General features: G+C 40.9%; 1 protein-coding gene across 1 annotated transcript; it reads right to left on the bottom strand.

The window, feature by feature from the left end:
- Window positions 1-3,620: 3,620 nt before the first annotated feature.
- LOC311142645 (uncharacterized protein) lies at window positions 3,621-7,863 on the bottom strand (the record flags this gene model as incomplete). Its single annotated transcript, XM_084178299.1, has 4 exons — window positions 3,621-4,524; window positions 4,772-4,919; window positions 5,295-5,540; window positions 7,812-7,863. 4 exons carry the CDS (start codon window positions 7,861-7,863, stop codon window positions 4,035-4,037), a joined length of 936 nt encoding a protein of 311 aa, XP_084034425.1. The 3' UTR covers window positions 3,621-4,034.
- Between the last annotated feature and the right edge of the window lie 16,441 nt (window positions 7,864-24,304).

The following is a 24,304-nucleotide window of genomic DNA, read 5'->3' as shown; positions in this document are numbered from 1 at the left end:
GTGGCTTACATCAAGAAGCTGATGACCAAGGGCCGCTACTCTCAGGACGTGTGGAGCTAAGGAAGATTAAGTTAACGTTACAGCACACCCTCACAACCCCATATGTTAACCTATTTCTTTCGGGTGGAGGGTGAGTGGTAACGGAAAACAGTTTTAAACTGTTTTTGGAGGTAACGTGTCAGCACATAATCACTAAATGGAAAGACGTATGAATGAATGTTTGTTGTACTTATTGTCTTGTTGTGTAATCTTACTGACAGCATTTTGTAGAGACTCGTGCTGAGAGGTAGTGCAATTCATTCAAGATTGGTTGGGAATGGGCTCATACTCCAAATCGACCCCTAACCCCCAGGCCTTTCATGTACACTGAACAAAATATAAACGCAACATGTAAAGTGTTGGTCCCATGTTTCATGAGCTGAAATAAAAGATCCCAGACATTTTCCATCCACACAAAAAGCTTATTTCTCTCAAATTTTGTGCACGTGTAACCACGCCAGCCCAGGACCTCCACATCCGGCTCCTTCACCTGTGGGATCGTCTGAGACCAACCACCCGGACAGCTGATGAATCTGTGGGTTTGCACAACAGAATAATTTCTGCACAAACTGTCAGTAACCGTCTCAGGGAAGCTAATCTGCATGCTCGTCGTCCTCACCAGGGTCTTGACCTGACTGCAGTTTGGCGTCGTAACTGACTTCTGTGGGCAAATGCTCACCTTCGATAGCAACTGGCATGCTGGAGAAGTGTGCTCTTCACGGATGAATCCCGGTTTCAACTGTACCAGGTAGAAGTCAGCGTGTATGGCGCCATGTGGGCGAGCGGTTTGCTGATGTCAACATTGTGGACAGAGTGCCCCGTGGTGGTGGGGTTATGGTATGGACAGGCATAAGCTACGGACAATGAACACAATTGCATTTTAAATCGATGGCAATTTGAATGCACAGAGATACCGTGACGAGATCCTGAGGCCCATTGTCGTGCCATTCATCCGCCACCATCACCTCACGTTTCAGCACAATAATGCACGGCCCCATGTCACAAGGATCTGTTCACAATTTCTGGAAGCTGAAAATGTCCCAGTTCTTCCATGGCCTGCATACTCACCAGACATGTCACTGATTGAGCATGTTTGGGATGCTCTGGATTGACGTGTACGACAGCGTGTTCCATATCTGAATTCCCAGTCATGTGAAATCCATAGATTAGGGCCTAATTTATTCATTTCAATTGACTGATTTCCTTATATGAACTGTAACTCAGTAAAATCTTTGAAATAGTTGCATGTTGCGTTTATATTTTTGTTCAGTGTAGATTTGGTCCACGCGCTCCTTTTAAGGTTATGGAACATTTTGGAATAAACCAATAGATTTTTTTATAAAATAGAGTGCAGACCTTCATTGTTTCCCATCAGATTAGAAAAATTGGAGATATTATACATTGAATGTTACACATCGTTTTTGTAAGTGAAACTAGGCGCAAACAGAGGTGATTATGATATGAAATATTGCCTCTGGACGTTTATCATGCTGTGAAGATCCCCACAAGGCGATAAAAAAAGTAATATATTGTAAATTAACTCCTGAAATGTCTACGGCATTGAAAGCATTCTATATTTGCATCTTTAAATGTATTTACAAGTTCAACATGGCTGCCTATTCAGATGCACGAAGGTTGTGTAAATACAGAGAGCAGTGCAAGATTAGTCAAATATGCATACTAGTAGCACATTCATATTGTACCATGTACTGTACAATTCCTACATTTAAATTGCAGTAACTGTTTAGTCATTGAGCCTTGTTCTTCATCGGTTCATTAAACGAAAAGGTTGTAGATTAAATGGTGGTTTACTGTAAAAATGCCCAGGTGTTTTTTTCTCATGCTCTCCCACTGTAAGGCTTAGTACCGACTAGTTATGTTTAGCTGGACACTACCACGGCATTTAGGCAATGCAATATGTGTTGTATTGTATGTGCACTTGCAGTACAACATGAATACATCTATTAACTGTCATTTATTAACTGTCATTTATGTGTGTTCTGATAATCACTAATTCTGGGATATGTATATGTAAGAACTTTATCTAGTTTTATTTTCTTATGCTGATGGTTGAAAGCCTAAATACAAAATATTTACTTCAATTTTCTGAGGTTCTGTAACCGTATGAAATAGAATCAAGTGGATGATATACGGGTGATGTTCAGCAGTCTATCATTTTAGCACGTCATTTTGTGTTTCTTTTAATAGAGAAACCCTCAACTATTGTAGTGATACAGAATCAAATATGGTATGGTACATGTTGTCATTTAAATAAGAAATGTGCCTTTTTAAAATTGACCTGTGTTACATGACTCTTACCACTTGATCCAGTTTTATATGCAAAATAGCTATTTGTATATAAACAGTAACTTTAAAGCATGCATTTGTAAAGAAATAATAAATGGAGATCATTGATTTGCTTTATTTAGTTTTGGTTGTCATTTATGGCTTCTCTTTACTGTGCACGACTAGTTAATTTTCCAAAGATTACATCATAATCTGCCCTTGTAGCCCACACTCTTGATCACCTCACCCACTTGTCCCCTGCTTCTGAATTTCCAAAATTTTTGAACGATGCATTGCAAAACAAACTGAATGTAATGGATCTAATTTAGTGGTGAGTGGATGCTATTTTGTATTTTATTCTAAGAACACAGATACCTTAAAAGAAAGGTAGGTGCGTGGATCAGAAAACCAAACAGTATCTGGTGTGACCACCATTTCCCTCAAGCAGCACGACACATATCCTTCGCATTGAGTTGATCAGGCTGTTGATTGTGGCCTGTGGAATGTTGTGTCACTCTTCAACAGCTGTGCGAAGTTGCTGTTCATTGCTTGCCCATATCATAACCCCACCGCCACCATTGGGCACTCTGCTGGTCCTGGGGTGGCGTGGTTACACGTGGTCTGCGGTTGTGAGGCCGGTTGGACGTACTGCCAAATTCTCTAAAACGACGTTGGAGTCTGCTTATGGTACAGAAATGAATTTTAAATTCTCTCGCAACATCTCTGGTGGACATTTCTGCAGTCAGCATGCCAATTGCACGCTTCCTCAAAACTTGAGACATATGTAGCATTGTGTTGTGTGACAAAACTGCACATTTTAGAGTGGCTCTTTTATTGTCCCCAGCACAAGAAGCACCTGTGTAATGATCAAGCTGTTTAATCAGCTTCTTGATATGCTACACCTGTCAGGTGGATGGATTATCTTGGCAAAGGACAAATGCTCACTAACAGAGATTTAAACAAATTTGTATACAAAATTAGAGAAAGAAGCTTTTTGTACGTTTGGAAAATTTCTGGGATCTTTTATTTCAGCTCATGAAACATGGGACCAACACTTTACATGTTGCATTTATATTTTGTTAAGTGTAGTTAAGGGGGAAAAACTGATAATACATTAGTGTGATAAAAATGTTTAGTTTGAACTAAAAACTGTTCTGGTTTACTAAGGGTTTTGAAAAACGTTGTTTTAATCTAGGTTGTATAAATCAAGAGTACCAAGAGATTTGTCTACCGTATGTGTAAAAAAACACAAAGTACAAAACACACAAGCCAAAAGGAGTGGTCTTACAATCAACTGACAAGCAAACCCTTTATTGCATTGATTTGACCTTGAACATTCAGAGCCTGCTTGTATATTAAAACCAAAAACATCAGTGAAGAAAAAGTGGACCTTCAAGTACTGCCTCAAAACACTTGTCCAAGCATATTACATCTCAATGTATAACATGAGACAGAAAACACATTGAATGACAACTATGGGCTCGATTAAATCCGTATCGCCGTAGTTCAGAGCTATAGCGGCTTATAACCACACTGACATTTGTATTTTTTTAATGTTATTAGTTATACCAAGAGTTGACGTTTTTACAAGGATTGTGATTGCTGAAAATAGCACGCTTGAAATGTAAATGTAATTTCCGGTCTTCGCGAACATTGCCTTTACATTTCAATCGAGCTATAGCGAGTTTTGCCGTTACGGATTGAAGTCATCAATCTGTCAGTGAAGACACAGGTGCTCCTGGGTGAACCATCACAGATTCTGGCAGTGACTCCGGCATCTTTGCTGTGAAACTCTGGGGGGCACTGACAGACACAGACAGTGGACTGAGGTGGGAATGTTGAGAATGTGGATGTTGAGCCACTGGAGCCCAGTGACTGCTGGTTTGAGAGGCAGATGCATGCCCATGACTGAGTCCATGGCCGAAGCTGTGTTCGTGACTATGTCCATAACCTTGGCTGTGGCTGCAGCTGTGTCCATGTTCGTGACTATGTCCGTGACTTGGCCCAAAGCTATGCTTGAGGCCATATCCATGGTTGTGTCCGTAATAACCTGAGAGCTGAACAGTGCTCCCCTGTGTATAGTAGGAGTGGGCCCAGCCTTCAAATGTCTTTGGTGTGGTCTCGGTAGCCTGTAGGTTGGAGGTAAAGGACACTGGAGCGTAGGCTTGGACTGGGTAGGAGCCTGGGGTTGGAATGATTCTGCAATCAATGAGAACGTGGACAGAATTCAGAGAGCCTATCTATACCAGTAATTCTCTATCTAATCATGGGGGACCACTAGGTGCCTATTGTACAGTATTCAATTACAGCTGAGGATCATCAATTATAACTGCACCTCATTATACTGTAGTACATTATGTGCTCTGGCTTGCACACAGCAATTGTTATTTAATGACCTCTTGTCTTGTCTGATAAATGATATGTCTGGTGCTTTCTTAGTACTCACGGTGGGTGGACCGTCTTCCTTCTCTCCTCTGTTGATGCAGGGACATACAGGACACCAATGTTCCTCAGCAGCCTGAAAGGCATCTTCTTGTCCAGCACTGATGCCCTGGCATCGGACATGTCCAGAAGTGAGAGCCAGCCCTTTCCGTCTGTTTCACCAGTGCAAGTTAAGGAGAATGTGTGACGCAGTGATGCAATATTTTTTCTAAACAAACATGCCATAATGTTCAGCAGCAGGATTCATATACAACACCTATAACCTATTACCACTTAACTACACTACTAAGCACACTTATAAAGCTGTGACATACTGCAGAGGAGTGTATCAGTTATTTTGAACCACAATGAGGTTGGAGTAAGGATACAGATCCCCCCTGCGATGATGGCGATGGCATTGCAAAGGAAGACAGTGTGTGGGACCAAAAGTGTTATGATGAACAGAAACAGCCAGGGCAGGGCTAACATGGGTACAGTGACCCCGAAAAGAAAGCCCTTAACCATACGGGAGTGCACTGTGGCCATACCCATAAGGGAGAGGGACACTGGAATGAACCCCTCCACCTGGTTCTGGGCAGATGCACCAAACAGTAGCAGACCCAGTATGGTGTACAACACCCCTGTGCTGATAGAGAGCAGCAGAAACATGAGGAGGAACCGAACAGTGCCCACACTCTTCTCAATGCCTCCACAGAGGGGCACCAGAACCCCAATACTGAGGAGTAGCTGGGTCACTGTCTTGTGGTGGAAGGAGTATGTGATGAGCTTGTGCACTGCAAAGGAAGAGGAAAGGATTAAAACATAAATTATAGGGTTGACAGACATAAGCTACACTGGTGTGTTGTGCTGTAGCCTACTGCTGTAGCCTACTGGCACCATCTGTTACATTAGCTATAAGTTTTAATAATAATAATAATGTGGTCCTCTGTAGCTCAGCTGGTAGAGCACGGCGCTTGAAACGCCAAGGTAGTTGGTTCGATCCCCGGGACCACCCATACACAAAAAAATGTATGCACGCATGACTGTAAGTCGCTTTGGATAAAAGCGTCTGCTAAATGGCATATTATTATTATTATTATTATTATTATTATAATAATATGCCATTTAGCAGACGCTTTTATCCAAAGCGACTTACAGTCATGCGTGCATACATTTTTGTGTATGGGTGGTCCCGGGGATCGAACCCACTATCTTGGCGTTACAAGAGCCGTGCTCTACCAGCTGAGCTACAGAGGACCACCATTCTAGCAAGCTAGCTAACGTTACAACACTCTCATACAAAGTAGCTACTGAGCATATATAACTGTTGATTCACTCAGACCCTCCTAGCTAACTTACCATGCCCATTGCCAAAAACTGTCGTTCCAAGACTGAAGACATCCTCTGATAAACCGAAATATGTAGTGACAGTAAACAAAACAAATGATACTATAATGACAGCAACAATCCCACTCGTGAGCCTGAACTCAGGAGTAAAACTCTTGAACCTCTGAACCATATGTTTTAAAATTATTCGGGATATCATTTTGATGACCAATGCATATTTGTCAAACTAGTACTTGGATAATCAAGCACAATAATCAATCAACTTTTCCTCCAATATTGCGCAACACTTTAGCCAGATTGTAGGTAGCTAGCTAGCTAGAGGTTCCCACTAGATAACACAGCCACAAAGTACAAATAGGCTATATCGTAAAAATTAATGAAAACAAAAATAGGCTTTTTGGTCTTAATTTAAGGTTGGGCATAAGGTTAGCAGTGTGGTTAAGTTTAAAATCAGAGTTTAAGAAGATGAATTGTAGAAATAGGCGGGCAAGCTTGCTAAGCAAAAACAAATGTACTGGACTTCCGCATTTGGATTCGTCACAACCACAAAGTTGCTCAACTGTTGCTCAGATCATCAAGTGCTGCATTTGAAGACACTGCCACCTGCTGACATGTGCCTCAAATGTGATGATCAAAGAGTCCTCTACAGCCATTTCAGTTAGATAGCTAGATAGATTTTATTTGACAGTTATAAATTACGACCAGGGGGAGATACCACCAGTCCAGTCCCATACAAGCCTTTCCTGTGACGTATTATGCGCGCCCATAAAACTGTGACCTATTGTGACGTAACCAAGCATAAATTCACTACATAAACTGTGTTCAGCTTTGATATCATCAGTACAATCGCTTTCTTCAGTAAGGTTGTTTCAGGTGCATAGTCTGCCCTAGCTGACACTGTGCAGAGAATAAATACTACGATTGGAAACGGTTGGATAGACCCGTCCTTGGAGTTTAGAACGTCTGGTAGGCTCTTACATTCTTTGGTCCCAAATGGCACCCTGTAGTGTACTACTTTTGACCTGTGCCCATTGGGCTCAGGTCAAAATAAGTGCAATATATGGGCACTGGGGTGCCATTTGGGACATGCCCTTTATGCGTGTATGTGCCAGGATATGTTTTGTGCCAATCAATTGATGGAAATGTATCCCTCAGAAAGCAAGATGAATCATAATGATGAGAGAATCAAAAGAGCTTTAAGGCGCCGCCCTTATGTGGTAAATATCAAATATATATATATATTTAAAAAATCTTCTGTTTTTGTTATCACCTTTTAAATGGAGTGTTGTGTTGACAGTTGAATCCAGTGAGGGTGAACACCCCTGATTCTGTGATGTGGCCAACCGGCAAAGTGCGCAGAAGGCCAAGGCCTGTAAGTCAAATCTGACCTGAAAACAATAACACATAAACATTAGTTATGCTGCATGTACAAACTGCAGTTATCACAGTAAAAGCAAGTGCAGATATCCCTCCTTATCTAACCACATTTGAAATGGAATATTGTCTTGACAGTCTACATCAGTGCAGACCCCTCAGATCCACAAAAGGCCTGTATGTCACATTCAAATCAACCACATAACAGTAGCTACTTAAATTATTTATTGATAGCTACATCATTTATTTCCAAGTTATTTCCAAGGCCAAAATGAGCAAAAGAGTGTTACATTTTTTCTTTACTGTTCACAGCCAATCATTGTGAGCTGTGGGCAGGAACAGACATCTGGGGATGGATGGGACATCAATCCAGAGCCTCTTAGCCAGGTCAGACATCTCTGCTGTTCCCATAGAGACAGAACAGATAGATCAATCTGTTGATTCATATGGCCATTTTGGTTGGCTTGGTTGAATTGACAATCATTCATTAGAAATGCTAAAGAATCCTACAGTATGGAAAGTCTTTAGCCCTATCCCTAATGTTATGGGAGTTGCATTTATTGCATTTCAATACACTTGCATTTTCAATTACCCATAAATTACTCACTACTTGTACAACTATGTTGGATTGCCTAAATATTCAACATTTTCTTGACAGTCAATGCCAGTGTATTCTATGGCTGCCCTAAGTACATGCCTTTGTCTGTCTCCTCAGTCTGGAAGGGTGACTCGGCTGATGGATAGAAATTATGATGGGGTGATCTCATCCTCCAACTCTGACATCTCTATCTACTCCTTCACTGACTGTGAATCTGAGGTAAGACAGTTGTACACCATGTCTTTGTTGAGTGACATCACTGTAAAGAGATTAGTCTCTGACTAGTTTACTCTGATACACAGTCTGATGATGAGGATCATGAAAGGAGGACACCACCGCTGAAAGTGAAGGATGAGGAGGATGGAAAGCTGACAAGGCTTAAAGTGAGGGATATGGTAGAGGACGACGATCTTTCTCTCCAATCCTTCGATGAGTCAGACTTTCTGGTATGTTCTGCAGCATGTATTTGAGTAACTCTTTGACTGAATGTGAAGAATGGACTATGACCAACTAGCTCTATGACACACAGCGTGATAATGGCAATGATGCCTCTGCTGAGGACAGTCCAGGGCCTTCAAAGGAACCACTGAGAAAAGGGGCTTCACTGAAGGACCCTCGACTGGTAGGCTCTTACGTGTGTGTGTGTGTGTGTGTTAGTGGTGCGCGGGTCAGCTGTTTGTTCAACCGAACCCACCCGCAATTGCTAATAACCCAGCCGCAACCGCCCGACTATATGTGATAAAGTGAAAATCTGAGGCCCGCACCTGACCCTAACCCGCAAATATAGAACACCGTCAGAACGATTTCTTAGCAGGGGGTGCAGGATTTTTTTGTGCCTAATTTGGATATGTTTCTGCTTATAATTTCCAACATTTTGGTAGGCTATTTGTTAGTCAACTTGTCTATAATTAGAGAGAAGACTAAATAAACCAAAAACGTTTAGGGATCAAGAAGAAAATGCAATAACTCAAGAAAAAAAGGGAAACATTTTCTGTGCAAAATTTCCAAATGACATCAGTTTGACGGGTTGAAAACGACCAGACATGTTTCTGATAAGATTTCAGTTTGGCTTGGATGCACATTTTATGTGGTTGAAATATTATCAGCTTTTATGATGCTGATAAAGCAGTCCCTAGCTGCGCATTCGCATTCCCTCAAGATGCTGAAAGAAATCATATTTCTCCACTGCTGTTCCCGAGTCAAAATAAAGCCTACATTTGGTGTAGCCTATCATTTTACTGCAAGAAATGCTTAATTCTGCAGGAGTTAATATTAAGACTGTGAGAGGTTAAAGATCTACAGTCAGTGTCCAGATTTCAGTTTCCATTTAATCCATCTGAACAGTAGGCTGTTTGTTCCCTTGACGTGCCATAGGCCTATTTGAATCCCCCTCTTGTGACTGTCGAATTTCTATAGTGCCTCACAATCATCACACATAACATAGGCACTGCCATCATCCTCTTTTAACACTTCACCAAATATTTTCCAAACATTACTTTTCTGGCCGTCCCTTCTTTATTTTCAACTTTCCATTTCGTAGCTTTTCTCTTATTGAATTAAAGCGTTTGGTGATTGGTGTGTAGTCTATCTGGCGCGCGTCAAGTTATGCCCTAAAGTTTAGGCTTACGCACTAATGCCAAATAGCCTATAGATATAACTTGCACAATAATTATACATTTATGGATTTTTTAATGTATTGTTTTCTGTTTATTCAACAATATTTCATGACCCTAAATCCGCCGCCCTGTGGATATAACCGCGGGACTTCTGGTTATGAGTCAACCCGCGCATCACTAGTGTGTGTCACATCTCAATTGTTTGACCCTATGTCTGTACAGATTATTGTGGCCAAACCCAACATCCCTGTCATTGTTGCTCCGCATGCTGTGGAGTACTTACCATACCACCACAGCCCTCGCTGGCCCCAATCACCAACCTGAGCGAGAACGGTAGGAAGCTGCTCCAGAAAATGTCAGGAGTGGCCCCACAGGTGAGAGGAAATACAGAAAGCCCTTGCCTGGCCCCCATCACCAATACAGGAAGCCCTCGCCTGGCCCCCATCACCAACCTGAGTGAGAACAGCAGGAAGCTGCTCCAGGAAACGGCGCAGAAAATGGCAGGAGTGTACCCACAGGTGAGAGGAAATACAGAAAGCCCTTGCCTGGCCCCCATCACCAATAAAGGAAGCCCTCGCCTGGCCCCCATCACCAACCTGAGTGAGAACAGCAGGAAGCTGCTCCAGGAAACGGCGCAGAAAATGGCAGGAGTGTACCCACAGGTGAGAGGAAACAGGAAGGGGATATTGGCCATATGTCCTACAGTATATCATAACTCTAGATATTGTAGCTCAAGAGTAGAAAATAGCCATAAGCTTATATTACTTTATCTCCTTGTCCACATTATTCAGGAAGGGAAGGTCAAAAGGAAAAAGGGCAAGGCAAAAAAGAGAGTGAAGCAAGAGCAGGCTAGTAACATGAAGCAGGTGGAAAATGTTGGAGAAAGTAAGGAGGACAAGAAAGAGGAAAAGAAGAGTCTGAGGAAGAGGTGAGGAAATAGAAGAAGGAGAAGTAGAACATAACAAGGGCATTTTTGAGATTTATAGAAATAGAATGAGGTAGAGAATTATAGAAATAGAATGAGGTAGCAGAGAAAGAGCAGCTATCTGATGTGTAAGTGAAAACTACTATTTATTCTCCTGTTTGATTGACAGGTTTCTCCAGTGGCTGCTGCCCAAACTTAGATGTTTGAATAAATAATGGCCATCTACTACTACAACACACACACACACACAGATATTTTGAGTATTGCTTACTCCTCCAATACACACAGAAACTTAATTTCAGACACAGGAACTATGTTTAGAAAAATACACATATTGGTCTCGTTCTAATATTTTGAGACATGCACTATTCTTTAAAATAAAAAAACTACAAAAAATGTTTGAAATATGCATTTTCAATAAAGCTTTTGAAATTGCAATTATTTGTGTCAGACTGTTTTTTTGTTCTTCATTAATTACAGCAAGGGAACAATTATTGTAGTGACATTACATGACATGTTATGTACCAGTGGGTGTTTTATATTCTGCTGTCCTGCACTGGATCCCACTGTAGGTGGCAGTAGTGCACAAAATAGTTGGTTTGCTCACCAGAAACCCAACCAGGCAGAGAGACTATTGTTACCATGCAACGAGCAGATGCTTCAGTGCAGGGTTGCCATGTCCGCAGTTTTGCTAACATTTGGGCTACTTTGAAAACGATGTCGCGGGGGGTAAACATGGCATTTCTTCAAACAAAACATATTTTTCACTGTGACCTGCTGCTGACTACCAGGCAGTGAGCAGGCAGGTTGTTACTGAATGAGCAGTAGGAAGGGGGAGGGCCGTGTTTTTGTGTGTGTGTTTTAGAGCCACAGCAGGCAGCTGAGTCACCGGCCATCAAGTATGCTATTAATTTGTATGCCATTGTAGGATACTGTAGCCTACCATTTGATACAATAAATATGTTGAAATTAAGATATCACTGGAGTCATTGCAAGTCAATTTGTGCCACTTGTGTAGCCTACCTGGAGCTGGCAAACGGATTTAATAAATAGCCTATAACTTTAAGCATATGTTTTCGTTTCAGTCTCCTCCATCTCCACTAACCGAAGATAATTGTATATATTTTTTTCTATTAATGATGTAAAATAAACAGTTGTACAGAAAGACTCTTCTGAAGGCCAAATTACAGAGGAGGAACTTCTTGATGCAATTAAAGCCTTTAAGTCTGGGAAAACTCCAGGGTTGGATGGCATACCAGTCGAGGTATACCAAACCTCATTTGATATACTCAGAGGACCCTTATTAGCATGTTTTAACCACACCTACAAAAATGGTAGATTATCAGATACTCAACAAGAAGGTCTGATTTCATTATTACTGAAACAGCATCCAAGTGGTAAATATAAAGATCCGGTCCATTAAAAAAATTGGAGGCCCCTTAAACTTCAGTGTTGTGATGCAAAAGTTCTAGCAAAATGTATAGCGTATAGAATTAAAAAGGTATTGTCGGGTATTATTTATCCTAATCAGACAGGTTGTTTACATGGATGATACATTGGAGATAATATAAGACAAGTATTGGAAACAATAGAACACTATGAAAAATCTGGGAAACCAGGCCTGGTATTCATAGCTGACTTTGAAAAGGCTTTTGATAAAGTACGACTGGAATTTATATATAAATGCCTGGAATAAATTTCAATTTTGGAGAATCTCTTATAAAATGGGTTAAAGTTACAGTATGTATAGTAACCCTAGGTGTAAAATAGTAAATAATGACTACTTCTCAGAAAGTTTTAAACTGTCAAGAGGAGTAAAACAAGGTTGTCCACTATCTGCATATCTATTTATTATGGCCATCGAAATGTTAGCTATTAAAATCAGATCCAACAATAATATCAAGGGGTTAGAAATCAAGGGCTTAAAAACAAAGATGTCATTGTACGCTGATGATTCATGCTTTCTTTTAAATCCACAATTTGGATCCCTCCACAGCCTCATAGAGGATCTAGGTACTTTTTCTAACCTTTTACATTACCGTGTAGTTTACCAATAAAATGGTCTGACGGTGATGTGGACATACTCGGTATACATATCCCGAAATAAAGAAATTATCTCACTACAATACATTTTAATAGAAAGTTAGCAAAAATATATAAAAATGTTCTACCATGGAAAGGAAAATACCTGTCTATTTGTGGTAAAATCACCCTGATTAACTCTTTAGTCATATCCCAGTTTACCTATTTGCTTATGGTCTTGCCTACATCTAGGGACCTGTTTTTAAAAATTAAATGAGCAAAAAAAAGATTCAATTTTATTTGGAACGGCAAGCCAGACAAAATTAAACGGGCCTATTTATATAATGAACATGAATTCAGAGGGCAGAAATTATTAAATATTAAAGCATTAGACCTCTCACTAAAGGCTTCAGTCATGCAAAAGTTATACTTAAATCCAAACTGGTTTTCTAGCAGATTAATAAGAATATCTCACCCCATGTTCAAGAATGGCCTTTTCCCCTTTATTCAGATTACAACCTCTCACTGAAAATGAAATCATCTCCAAAATATCACTATTTTAAAAATAAGCCATAGAAAGTTGGTTGCGATTTCAGTTTAATCCACCAGAAAAGACAGAACAAATAATACAACAAATAATGTGGTTAAACTCAAATATAATTTTTATATTATTATTTTTTCAAAAAAATGTTTAAAAAAGGTATAATCTTTGTAAATGATATCATAAATAGGACTAGTGGAGTTATGCCACACATGCAGCTAACAAAAATATATGGAAATGTCTGCTCTACCCAAAATTACAACCAACTAATTGCAGCATTAACGCAAAAATGGAAGAGGCAAGTGGAAGGGGGAAAAAATAAGGAACTTGTCTTCATTAAAGACCAAAATTGGTTAATGAAAATTGTGATAAATAAAAAAGTATATCAGTTTTATTTAAGGACAAAAAATTTGACAGCTGTGCCATATAGATTGCAAAATAGTTGGAAAGAGATTTTCGATGTACCGATACCATGGCACATGGTTTATGAACTGATACGCAAAACAACGCCGGATTCAAAACCTAAAATTTTTCAATTAAAATTATTATACAAAATTCTTGCAACCAATAGAATGTTATATATATGGGGGATACAACCATCCCAGCTCTGCAGATTTTTCTGCGAAGAGACCGATTCATTAGATCATTTGTTTTGGTACTGTCCATGTGTAGCTTGTTTTTGGTCAAAGGTCCAGGAAGAAGAAGTGCAACATTTACCTGGAGCTAACTCTGCAGATAGCACTACTGGGTGATTTGAAAAGTCATAGTCAATCGATCAATAATATAATAATACTTTTAACAAAAATGTTTATCTTTAATTTACAATCTGTAGAAACTATGAGAATAGAAAGGTTCAGAACTTTTGTGAAACATCACAGCACAGTTGAAAAATATATGGCAAATGTAAATAAAAAATGGATGGTGTTAAGAGATAGATGGGAGGGGTTGAGTGGAGCTGAAGGGTGGGATTAAAAACAACAAGATAACTAATGTAAAATATATTGTGATGGGACCAACACTTTACATGTTGCATTTATATTTTTGTTAAGTGTAGTTAAGGGGGAAAAACTGATAATACATTAGTGTGATAAAAATGTTTAGTTTGAACTAAAAACTGTTCTGGTTTACTAAGGGTTTTGAAAAACGTTGTTTTAATCTAGGTTATATAAATCAAGAGTACCAAGAGATTTGTCTACCGTCTGTGTAAAAAAACACAAAGTACAAAACACACAAGCCAAAAGGAGTGGTCTTACAATCAACTGACAATCAAACCCTTCTTGCATTGATTTGACCTTGAACATTCAGAGCCTGCTTGTATATTCAAACCAAAAACATCAGTGAAGAAAAAGTGGACCTTCAAGTACTGCCTCAAACCACTTGTCCAAGCATATTACATCTCAATGTATAACATGAGACAGAAAACACATTGAATGACAACTATGGGCTCGATTAAATCCGTATTGCCGTAGTTCAGAGCTATAGCGGCTTATAACCACACTGACATTTTTTATTTTTTTTATGTTATTAGTTATACCAAGAGTTGACGTTTTTACAAGGATTGTTATTGCTGAAAATAGCACGCTTGAAATGTAAATGTAATTTCCGGTCTTCGCGAACATTGCCTTTAAATTTCAATCGAGCTATAGCGAGTTTTGCCGTTACGGATTGAAGTCATCAATCTGTCAGTGAAGACACAGGTGCTCCTGGGTGAACCATCACAGATTCTGGCAGTGACTCCAGCATTTTTGCTGTGAAACTCTGGGGGGCACTGACAGACACAGACAGTGGACTGAGGTGGGAATGTTGAGAATGTGGATGTTGAGCCACTGGAGCCCAGTGACTGCTGGTTTGAGAGGCAGATGCATGCCCATGACTGAGTCCATGGCCGAAGCTGTGTTCGTGACTATGTCCATGACCTTGGCTGTGGCTGCAGCTGTGTCCATGTTCGTGACTATGTCCGTGACTTGGCCCAAAGCTATGCTTGAGGCCATATCCATGGTTGTGTCCATTATAACCTGAGAGCTGAACAGGGCTCCCCTGTGTATAGTAGGAGTTGGCCCAGCCTTCAAATGTCTTTGGTGTGGTCTCGGTAGCCTGTAGGTTGGAGGTAAAGGACACTGGAGCGTAGGCTTGGACTGGGTAGGAGCCTGGGGTTGGAATGATTCTGCAATCAATGAGAACGTGGACAGATTTCAGAGAGCCTATCTATACCAGTAATTCTCTATCTAATCATGGGGGACCACTAGGTGCCTATTGTACAGTATTCAATTACAGCTGCGGATCATCAATTATAACTGCACCTCATTATACTGTAGTACATTATGTGCTCTGGCTTGCACACAGCAATTGTTATTTAATGACCTCTTGTCTTGTCTGATAAATGATATGTCTGGTGCTTTCTCAGTACTTACGGTGGGTGGACCGTCTTCCTTCTCTTCTCTGTTGATGCAGGGACATACAGGACACCAATGTTCCTCAGCAGTCTGAAAGGCATCTTCTTGTCCAGCACTGATGCCCTGGCATCGGACATGTCCAGAAGTGAGAGCCAGCCCTTACCGTCTGTTTCACCAGTGCAAGTTAAGGAGAATGTGTGACGCAGTGATGCAATATTTTTTCTAAACAAACATGCCATAATGTTCAGCAGCAGGATTCATATACAACACCTATAACCTATTACCACTTAACTACACTACTAAGCACACTTATAAAGCTGTGACATACTGCAGAGGAGTGTATCAGTTATTTTGAACCACAATGAGGTTATAGCCGGCCGCGACCGGGAGACCCATGGGGCGGCGCACAATTGGCCCAGCGTCGTCCAGGGTAGGGGAGGGAATGGCCGGCAGGGATGTAGCTCAGTTGGTAGAGCATGGCGTTTGCAACGCCAGGGTTGTGGGTTCGATTCCCACGGGGGGCCAGTATGAAAAATTAAAAAATAACTCACTAACTGTAAGTCGCTCTGGATAAGAGCGTCTGCTAAATGACTAAAATGTAAATGTAAATGAGTAAGGATACAGATCCCCCCTGCGATGATGGCGATGGCATTGCAAAGGAAGACAGTGTGTGGGACCAAAAGTGTTATGATGAACAGAAACAGCCAGGGCAGGGCTAACATGGGTACAGTGACCCCGAAAAGAAAGCCCTTAACCATACGGGAGTGCACTGTGGCCATACCCATAAGGGAGAGGGACACTGGAATGAACCCCTCCACCTGTTTCTGGGCAGATGCACCAAACAGTAGCAGACCCAGTATGGTGTACAACACCCCTGTGCTGATAGAGAGCAGCAGAAACATGAGGAGGAACCGAACAGTCCCCACACTCTTCTCAATGCCTCCACAGAGGGGCACCAGAACCCCAATACTGAGGAGTAGCTGGGTCACTGTCTTGTGGTGGAAGGAGTATGTGATGAGCTTGTGCACTGCAAAGGAAGAGGAAAGGATTAAAACATAAATGATAGGGTTGACAGACATAAGCTGCACTGGTGTGTTGTGCTGTAGCCTGCTGCTGTAGCCTACTGGCACCATCTGTTACATTAGCTATACGTTTTAGCAAGCTAGCTAACGTTACAACACTCTCATTCAAAGTAGCTACTGAGCATATATGACTGTTGATTCACTCAGACCCTCCTAGCTAACTTACCATGCCCATTGCCAAAAACTGTCGTTCCAAGACTGAAGACATCCTCTGATAAACCGAAATATGTAGTGACAGTAAACAAAACAAATGATACTCTAATGACAGCAACAATCCCACTCGTGAGCCTGAACTCAGGAGTAAAACTCTTGAACCTCTGAACCATATGTTTTAAAACTATTCGGATATCATTTTGATGCCCAATGCATATTTGTCAAACTTGGATAATCAAGTACAATAATCAATCTTTTCCTCCAATATTGCGTAAAACTTTAGCCAGATTATAGGTAGCTAGCTAGCTAGCTAGAGGTTCCCACTAGATAACAAAGCCACAAATTACAAATAGGCTATATCTTAAAAATTAATGAAAACAAAAATAGGCTTTTTGGTCTTAATTTAAGGTTGGGCATAAGGTTAGCAGTGTGGTTAAGTTTAAAATCCGAGTTTAAGAAGATGAATTGTAGAAATAGGCGGGCAAGCTTGCTAAGCAAAAACAAATGTACTGGACTTCCGCATTTGGATTTGTCACAACCACAAAGTTGCTCAACTGTTGCTCAGATCATCAAGTGCTGCATTTGAAGACATTGCCACCTGCTGACATGTGCCTCAAATGTGATGATCAAAGAGTCCTCAACAGCCATTTGAGTTAGATAGCTAGATAGATTTTATTTGACAGTTATGAATTACGACCAGGGGGAGATACCACCAGTCCAGTCCCATACAAGCCTTTCCTGTGACGTATTATGCGCGGCCATAAAACTGTGACCTATTGTGACGTAACCAAGCATAAATTCACTACATAAACTGTGTTCAGCTTTGATACAATCAGTACAATCGCTTTCTTCAGTCAGGTTGTTTCAGGTGCATAGTCTGCCCTAGCTGACACTGTGCAGAGAATAAATACTACGATTGGAAACGGTTGGATAGACCCGTGCGCACTGCACAAGGTGATTTGGAGTTTAGAACGTCTGGTAGGCTCTTACATTCTTTGGTCCCAAATGGCACCCAGTAGTGTACTACTTTTGACCTGTGCCCATTGGACTCAGGTCAAAATAAGTGCAATATATGGGCACTGGGGTGCCATTTGGGACATGCCCTTTACGCGTGTGTGTGCCAGGATATGTTTTGTGCCAATCAATTGATGGAAATGTATCCCTCAGAAAGCAAGATGAATCGTAATGATGAGTGAATCAAAAGAGCTTTAAGGCGCCGCCCTTATGTGTTAAATATCAAATATATATATATATATTTAAAAAATCTTCTGTTTTTGTTATCACCTTTTAAATGGAGTGTTGTGTTGACAGTTGAATCCAGTGAGGGTGAACACCCCTGATTCTGTGATGTGGCCAACCGGCAAAGTGCGCAGAAGGCCAAGGCCTGTAAGTCAAATCTGACCTGAAAACAATAACACATAAACATTAGTTATGCTGCATGTACAAACTGCAGTTATCACAATAAAAGCAAGTGCAGATATCCCTCCTTATCTAACCACATTTGAAATGGAATATTGTCTTGACAGTCTACTTCAGTGCAGACCCCTCAGATCCACAAAAGGCCTGTATGTCACATTCAAATCAACCACATAACAGTAGCTACTTAAATTATTTATTGATAGCTACATCATTTATTTCCAAGTTATTTCCAAGGCCAAAATGAGCAAAATAGTGTTACATTTTTTCTTTACTGTTCACAGCCAATCATTGTGAGCTGTGGGCAGGAACAGACATCTGGGGATGGATGGGACATCAATCCAGAGCCTCTTAGCCAGGTCAGACATCTCTGCTGTTCCCATAGAGACAGAACAGATAGATCAATCTGTTGATTCATATGGCCATTTTGGTTGGCTTGGTTGAATTGACAATCATTCATTAGAAATGCTAAAGAATGGGGCGGAGCTAGCATGTTGGAGTGAACGGCTGTGTGTGAGAGGCTCCCGCAACTTTTTTGCGAAATAATCTAACCTAACTTACTTTATTGCACTTGTTACAACAAACTTTTCTTACTAATACAATATTGTAACTTTCTATGTGAAAATGCCTAGTAATAAGCGACCAAAGGACAATAAATCCACATCAGAGGTCTACACCCCACCAAACAACGAGACAAACATGGCGGAAGGCACAGGTAACAACGTGACACTTACAGAACTTACCCGGGCTTTGGGAGAACTACGTGTTGCTATAGCGGAGGATCTTAAGGCTACTATTGCTGAACTGGACACTAAAATCGAGAGCACCATTCGAACGGTCGCTTCGCAGGGCCAGAGTATTGTGGACCTTGAGAAAGCTTCTGAATTCAACGCTGGTAGGATCGACGAGTTAGAGATGCTATGCACGTCATTGCAGGATAATGTGCAGAGGCTTTCTGTGAAAGTGGTCGACCTGGAGGGCAGATCCAGGCGGCATAACCTTTGCGTTGTGGGTCTGGCAGAAGGGGTGGAGGCGGGCTCTCGCCCCACCGACTTCTTCGCCAAGCTACTGAAGGATGCAATGGGACCGGATGTTTTGGCGTCGGATCCCCTAGTGGACCGTGCACATCGCGCCCTTGTCCCAGTGCCTGGACCGGGCCAGCGTCCTCGCCCAGTAATCATCTGTTGTCACAGTTTCAAGACCAAGGATCTTATCCTGCGCGAGGCTCGAATGAGGGGCAACCTGTTACATAAAGGGCACCCCTTTCGTGTCTATGAGGACTATGCGCCCGATGTGGCAAAGCACCGCGCTGGCTACAGAGATGTCATGACCAAACTCTACAAACTCCATCTTCACCCAGCCTTGCTCTTCCCTGCAAGACTAAGAATTACCCCGCCTTCCGGGGAGAAGATCTGGCTCTCCTCGGTTCTGGACGCAGAGAAGTTTGTCCGGGAATATACACCAATCCCCCGTACAGGTTAGAGTGCCTTGTCATTGTGTGTTAAGGTCTGCTCACGGACTCGAATCCATACCATACCATACCATAACGGGTGAAACCGTATTAAACGGTCTCAGCAAGGGCTACCGAACATGTAATACGATGAGCTGACCAATGGAGGGCGGTCAGAGCTCTCACTTAACGTTAATTTCACTTTCATTCCGACTGGGTTTAGAGCGATGCCTGTTTGGGAGGCCTTCCAGGTCGGATCATTGACACTTTCGGATGGATATACTTATATTCCCCCATTTTTGTTTTGTTTCGTTATTTATTTTTCAATTCTTACATTATTCCTGTGCGTACATATAATAATAATTATTTGTACTTTATTATTATTTTCTCTTAGCATTTTAGTATTATGTATGTGTATATTTTAAATTTGTATAGATTATTATTCTGGGGTATGCATGTTTGTGTATGTAGATGTGTGTGTATGGATGTATATGTGTATGCGTGTGTATGTATCTGTATATATTTAAGAATATTTATTTTATATGTATATATTTTTTGGGGTGTGTGTATGTATGTGTGCGTGTATACGTGTGTATATGTGTGTGCGTATATATATATATATATATATATACGTATGTGTGTGTGTGTATGTATGTAGGTATGCACATGTATGTATGTGTGTGTGTGTGTGTGTGGATGTGTATGTGTGCACATATGTATATATAAATCACTATTTTTTAAAATTATTTGAAAATAATGTATTATTATTATTATTTTTACATTTTTTAATTTTTTTACATTTTTATTTACTTTGTTATTTTTTTGATTGGGGGGTACGTTCAATTTATCAAAATCCTTGTTCCCTTCTCCTAACCCACAATATGTAACTGTCCTGCTGTCTATGTCGGTTACTGATGGTTTATGTTTAGACCGGTATTGCTTAGCAATAGAATCTTGTGATGATACATCTTGCTTATCTCAGGGATTGACCCAAGATTAACCTTAAGTGCGCAATATGTTTAAGTTGCAACTTATTCTGTTTAGGTTTATTAGATGCTAATTGAACACTTTAAGTGCGGGAGCCTCCTCAGTTCATATGTTAGTAGAAGTTCTAGGATAGCGAGAGGTGAGCGCATAGTTGGGATTTTATTTGTGTTTTACCTCTTGTTCGAGGGCGCGCCGTGCTTTTTTGGCATCGGCCAGACAATGTGTTTGTTATTTTTATTTTCATATTTATTTCTGTCCTATGTGTGTATGCCTGTTAAATGTGGGTTGATGGAGGGGGGGGTAAAGGTTGGGGAAAGTAGGGGAACAGGGTGGAGAGTAAAGGTGCTTGCGGGGGGGGAGGGGTGGGTTGGATACTGCTCGGGTGTAGGTGCTACATATGCTGATCGTGATGGTTTGGTGCGCTTTCTTACCTTTTTAGTGAGTTACATGTTATGCAGGCCACCATAGGAACTACAAATGAGAGGAGGGCGGGACTTACATTCACTTCCTGGAATGTCAAGGGTTTAAACGAACCAATTAAGAGAGGCAGGGTCCTAGCCCACTTGAAAGCACTTTCGTCTGATATTATATTTTTGCAAGAAACCCATCTGAAAAACAAATCTCATAACAGACTTAAATGTAAGTGGGTGGGACAAGTGTATCACTCTAACTTCTCTGCCAAAACGAGAGGCACAGCGATTCTGGTACGGAAAGGAATTCCCTTTCTACATAAAACCACTATTGTGGATAAAGAGGGTCGTTATGTGATCGTAATAGGAGAGATCCATTCTACTTCTGTAACTCTACTAAATATCTATGGGCCAAACATTGATAACCCCTCTTTTTTCAAAAGAGTCCTTGCCCTGATTCCAGATATCTCCCATACTAATCTGGTCATTGGAGGGGACCTTAACTGTGTACTAGACCAATATTTGGATAGATCCTCTACCCGGCGAACCCCTACCTCCTATTCAAGCGAATTCTTGAATACCTACATAAAAAATTCTAACTTATTTGATATATGGAGGATCTCTAATCCTACGGGTAGGGAATACTCCTTTTACTCTCATGTTCACAATGTATATACTCGAATTGACTACTTTTTGGTTGATGCTAAACTACTCCCCTATACCTGTAATGTGAGATATCATGATATTATAATCTCTGACCACAGTCCACTCATCTTCTCCCTGAGATTGGGTGACATCGTACCAAACGAGAGGGTCTGGAGGTTGAATCCTCAACTCCTCACAGAACCAACATTCTGTGAACATCTTAAAGACCAAATTACATTTTTATTTGATACCAACGACAACACAGAGACTTCCCCAGCATTATTGTGGGAAACGCTGAAGGCTTATTTGAGAGGCTGTATCATCTCCTTTCAGACTGCCAGTAGGCAAAACAGAAAAAAATTGGTAGAACTGGAGGGACAAATTCACTTACTGGATAGGGAGAATGCTAGACATCCATCTATGGAGAAACATAAACAAATTATGTCTTTAAAATTTTAATACAATCAGATCCTCTCGGCTAAAATTGCTAAATCTTTTCTCTATGCCAAGCAAAAATATTTTGAGTTTGGTGACAAACCACACAAATTACTCGCCAGACAACTTCGAAAAAACGTGAGTGACCGAATGATTCACAAAGTTAAATCTGCATCTGGGGAATTACTCTCCTCCCCCAAAGACATCAATGACAGATTCCGTCAGTTTTATGAGACTCTATATACATCTAAAGCGGATCCTAATCCCTTAATTATGCATAACTTTTTGGAGGACTGTAATCTTCCTGCCCTGAACCAGGAAGACTCTAACTTCCTGAATAAGGAAATATCTCTTGAAGAAATTAGAGAAACAATTAAATCTCTAAAGAGTGGCAAGACCCCGGGCCCAGATGGATACCCTGGTGAATTCTATAAAACATTCAGCAACATGCTATCTCCCTACCTGCACAAAATGTTGGTTCGGGCCAATGAGGATGGAGCTCTCCCATCTACTTTGGATGAGGCGTTTATTACAGTTATACATAAGAAGGGTAAAGATCCGGAAGAGGTAGGGTCATACAGACCAATATCCCTCCTTAATACAGACCAAAAGATTTTAGCAAAAACTCTGGCTAACAGGCTTAGCACTTTAATTGGCAAATTGGTCCATTCGGACCAGACCGGCTTTATCCCTAATAGAAACTCATTCTTCAATCTCAGGCGCCTCTTCACATTATGTATTCTCAGAGGTTACCTAACGTGGACCTTGCCGTTATATCTCTTGACGCCGAAAAGGCCTTTGACCAAGTTGAGTGGCCCTATCTATTCAAGGTCCTACAGAAATTTAATATTGGAGATGGGTTCATAAATTGGATCCAGCTTTTATATAGGAACCCCTGTGCGAGAATACTCACTAACCAATCAATGTCGCCCCGATTTAACCTCCACAGAGGGACAAGGCAGGGTTGTGCGCTGTCGCCTATGCTCTTCGCCCTAATTATTGAACCTCTCGCTCAAGCGATCAGATCTCATTCAGCAATACACGGCTATAATACTAAAGATACTCTAAATAAGATTTCCCTATACGCAGATGATATTCTCCTCTATGTAACAGAACCCCACGCTAGTATTCCAGCTATTCTTGAGGTGATTAATTTGTTTGGTACCTTCTCGGGATATAGAATAAATTGGAACAAGAGGGAATTAATGCCCATACGGTTGCAAAACACCTCCTGGCTAGAACATCTTCCAGTTAAGTTATCTTCAGAAAAATGTATCTACCTTGGAATTGTAGTTACCAAACAATACTCCTTACTATTTAAAGAGAATTTCCCTTCTCTGATGCAAAATCTCAAGGCAAACAAACAGTTTTGGAGAACTCTCCCAATTTCTCTGCTCGGTAGAATTAATGCCATTAAAATGGTCTTCCTCCCACAACTGCTCTACCTATACCAGAACATCCCAGTATTCATACCTAAATCATTTCATAAACAACTGGACTCTATTATCAATCCTTTCATCTGGGATTATAAAACACACAGGATAGGTATAAAACACCTATGTAAATCCAAGATGGAAGGAGGATTGTCTCTCCCAAATTTTATATTTTACTATTGGGCCGCTAACCTCCGCGCTGTTACGTTTTTGCTGGATGACGCAACCCCGCCATCCAGCTGGCTTAGCATGGAGCGGGAGGAGTGTCATCCCTTCTCTATTGGTGCCGTGATTTTGTCACCTGTTAATCTGGAGATGTCACTTTACCATAACAATCCTATTATACATAGCACAGTCCGAATCTGGAAGCAAATTAAAGTCCACTTTGAGCTTAGACCAATATCATTCATGCTCCCTGTTGCCAGGAATCCCTCCTTTGCCCCCTCTAACCTTGATAACACCTTTGAGCGATGGGGAGAGTTGGGGATAAGTACCATAGGGGATTTATATATAGGAGGGACCTTTGCTTCCTTTGAAGCGCTGAGGGAAACTTATAACCTTCCCAGAAGTAACTTTTTCAGATACCTACAAATTAGAGACTATGTTAGAAAACACCTCCCAACATTTGAGAATGCTAAACCTTCCATGTTTGACGGATGCATAAAAATATGCCCCACCTCAGACAAACTGATATCTCGTCTATATGACGCTTTTCAATCTGTTAGCGCACC

This window comes from Coregonus lavaretus (genome assembly GCF_964263955.1).
Source record: "Coregonus lavaretus genome assembly, chromosome: 15".
Classification (NCBI taxonomy): Eukaryota; Metazoa; Chordata; class Actinopteri; order Salmoniformes; family Salmonidae; genus Coregonus; species Coregonus lavaretus.
The sequence above is the reverse complement of the archived record's forward strand: the minus strand, read 5'-3'. Positions and strand labels throughout refer to the sequence as shown.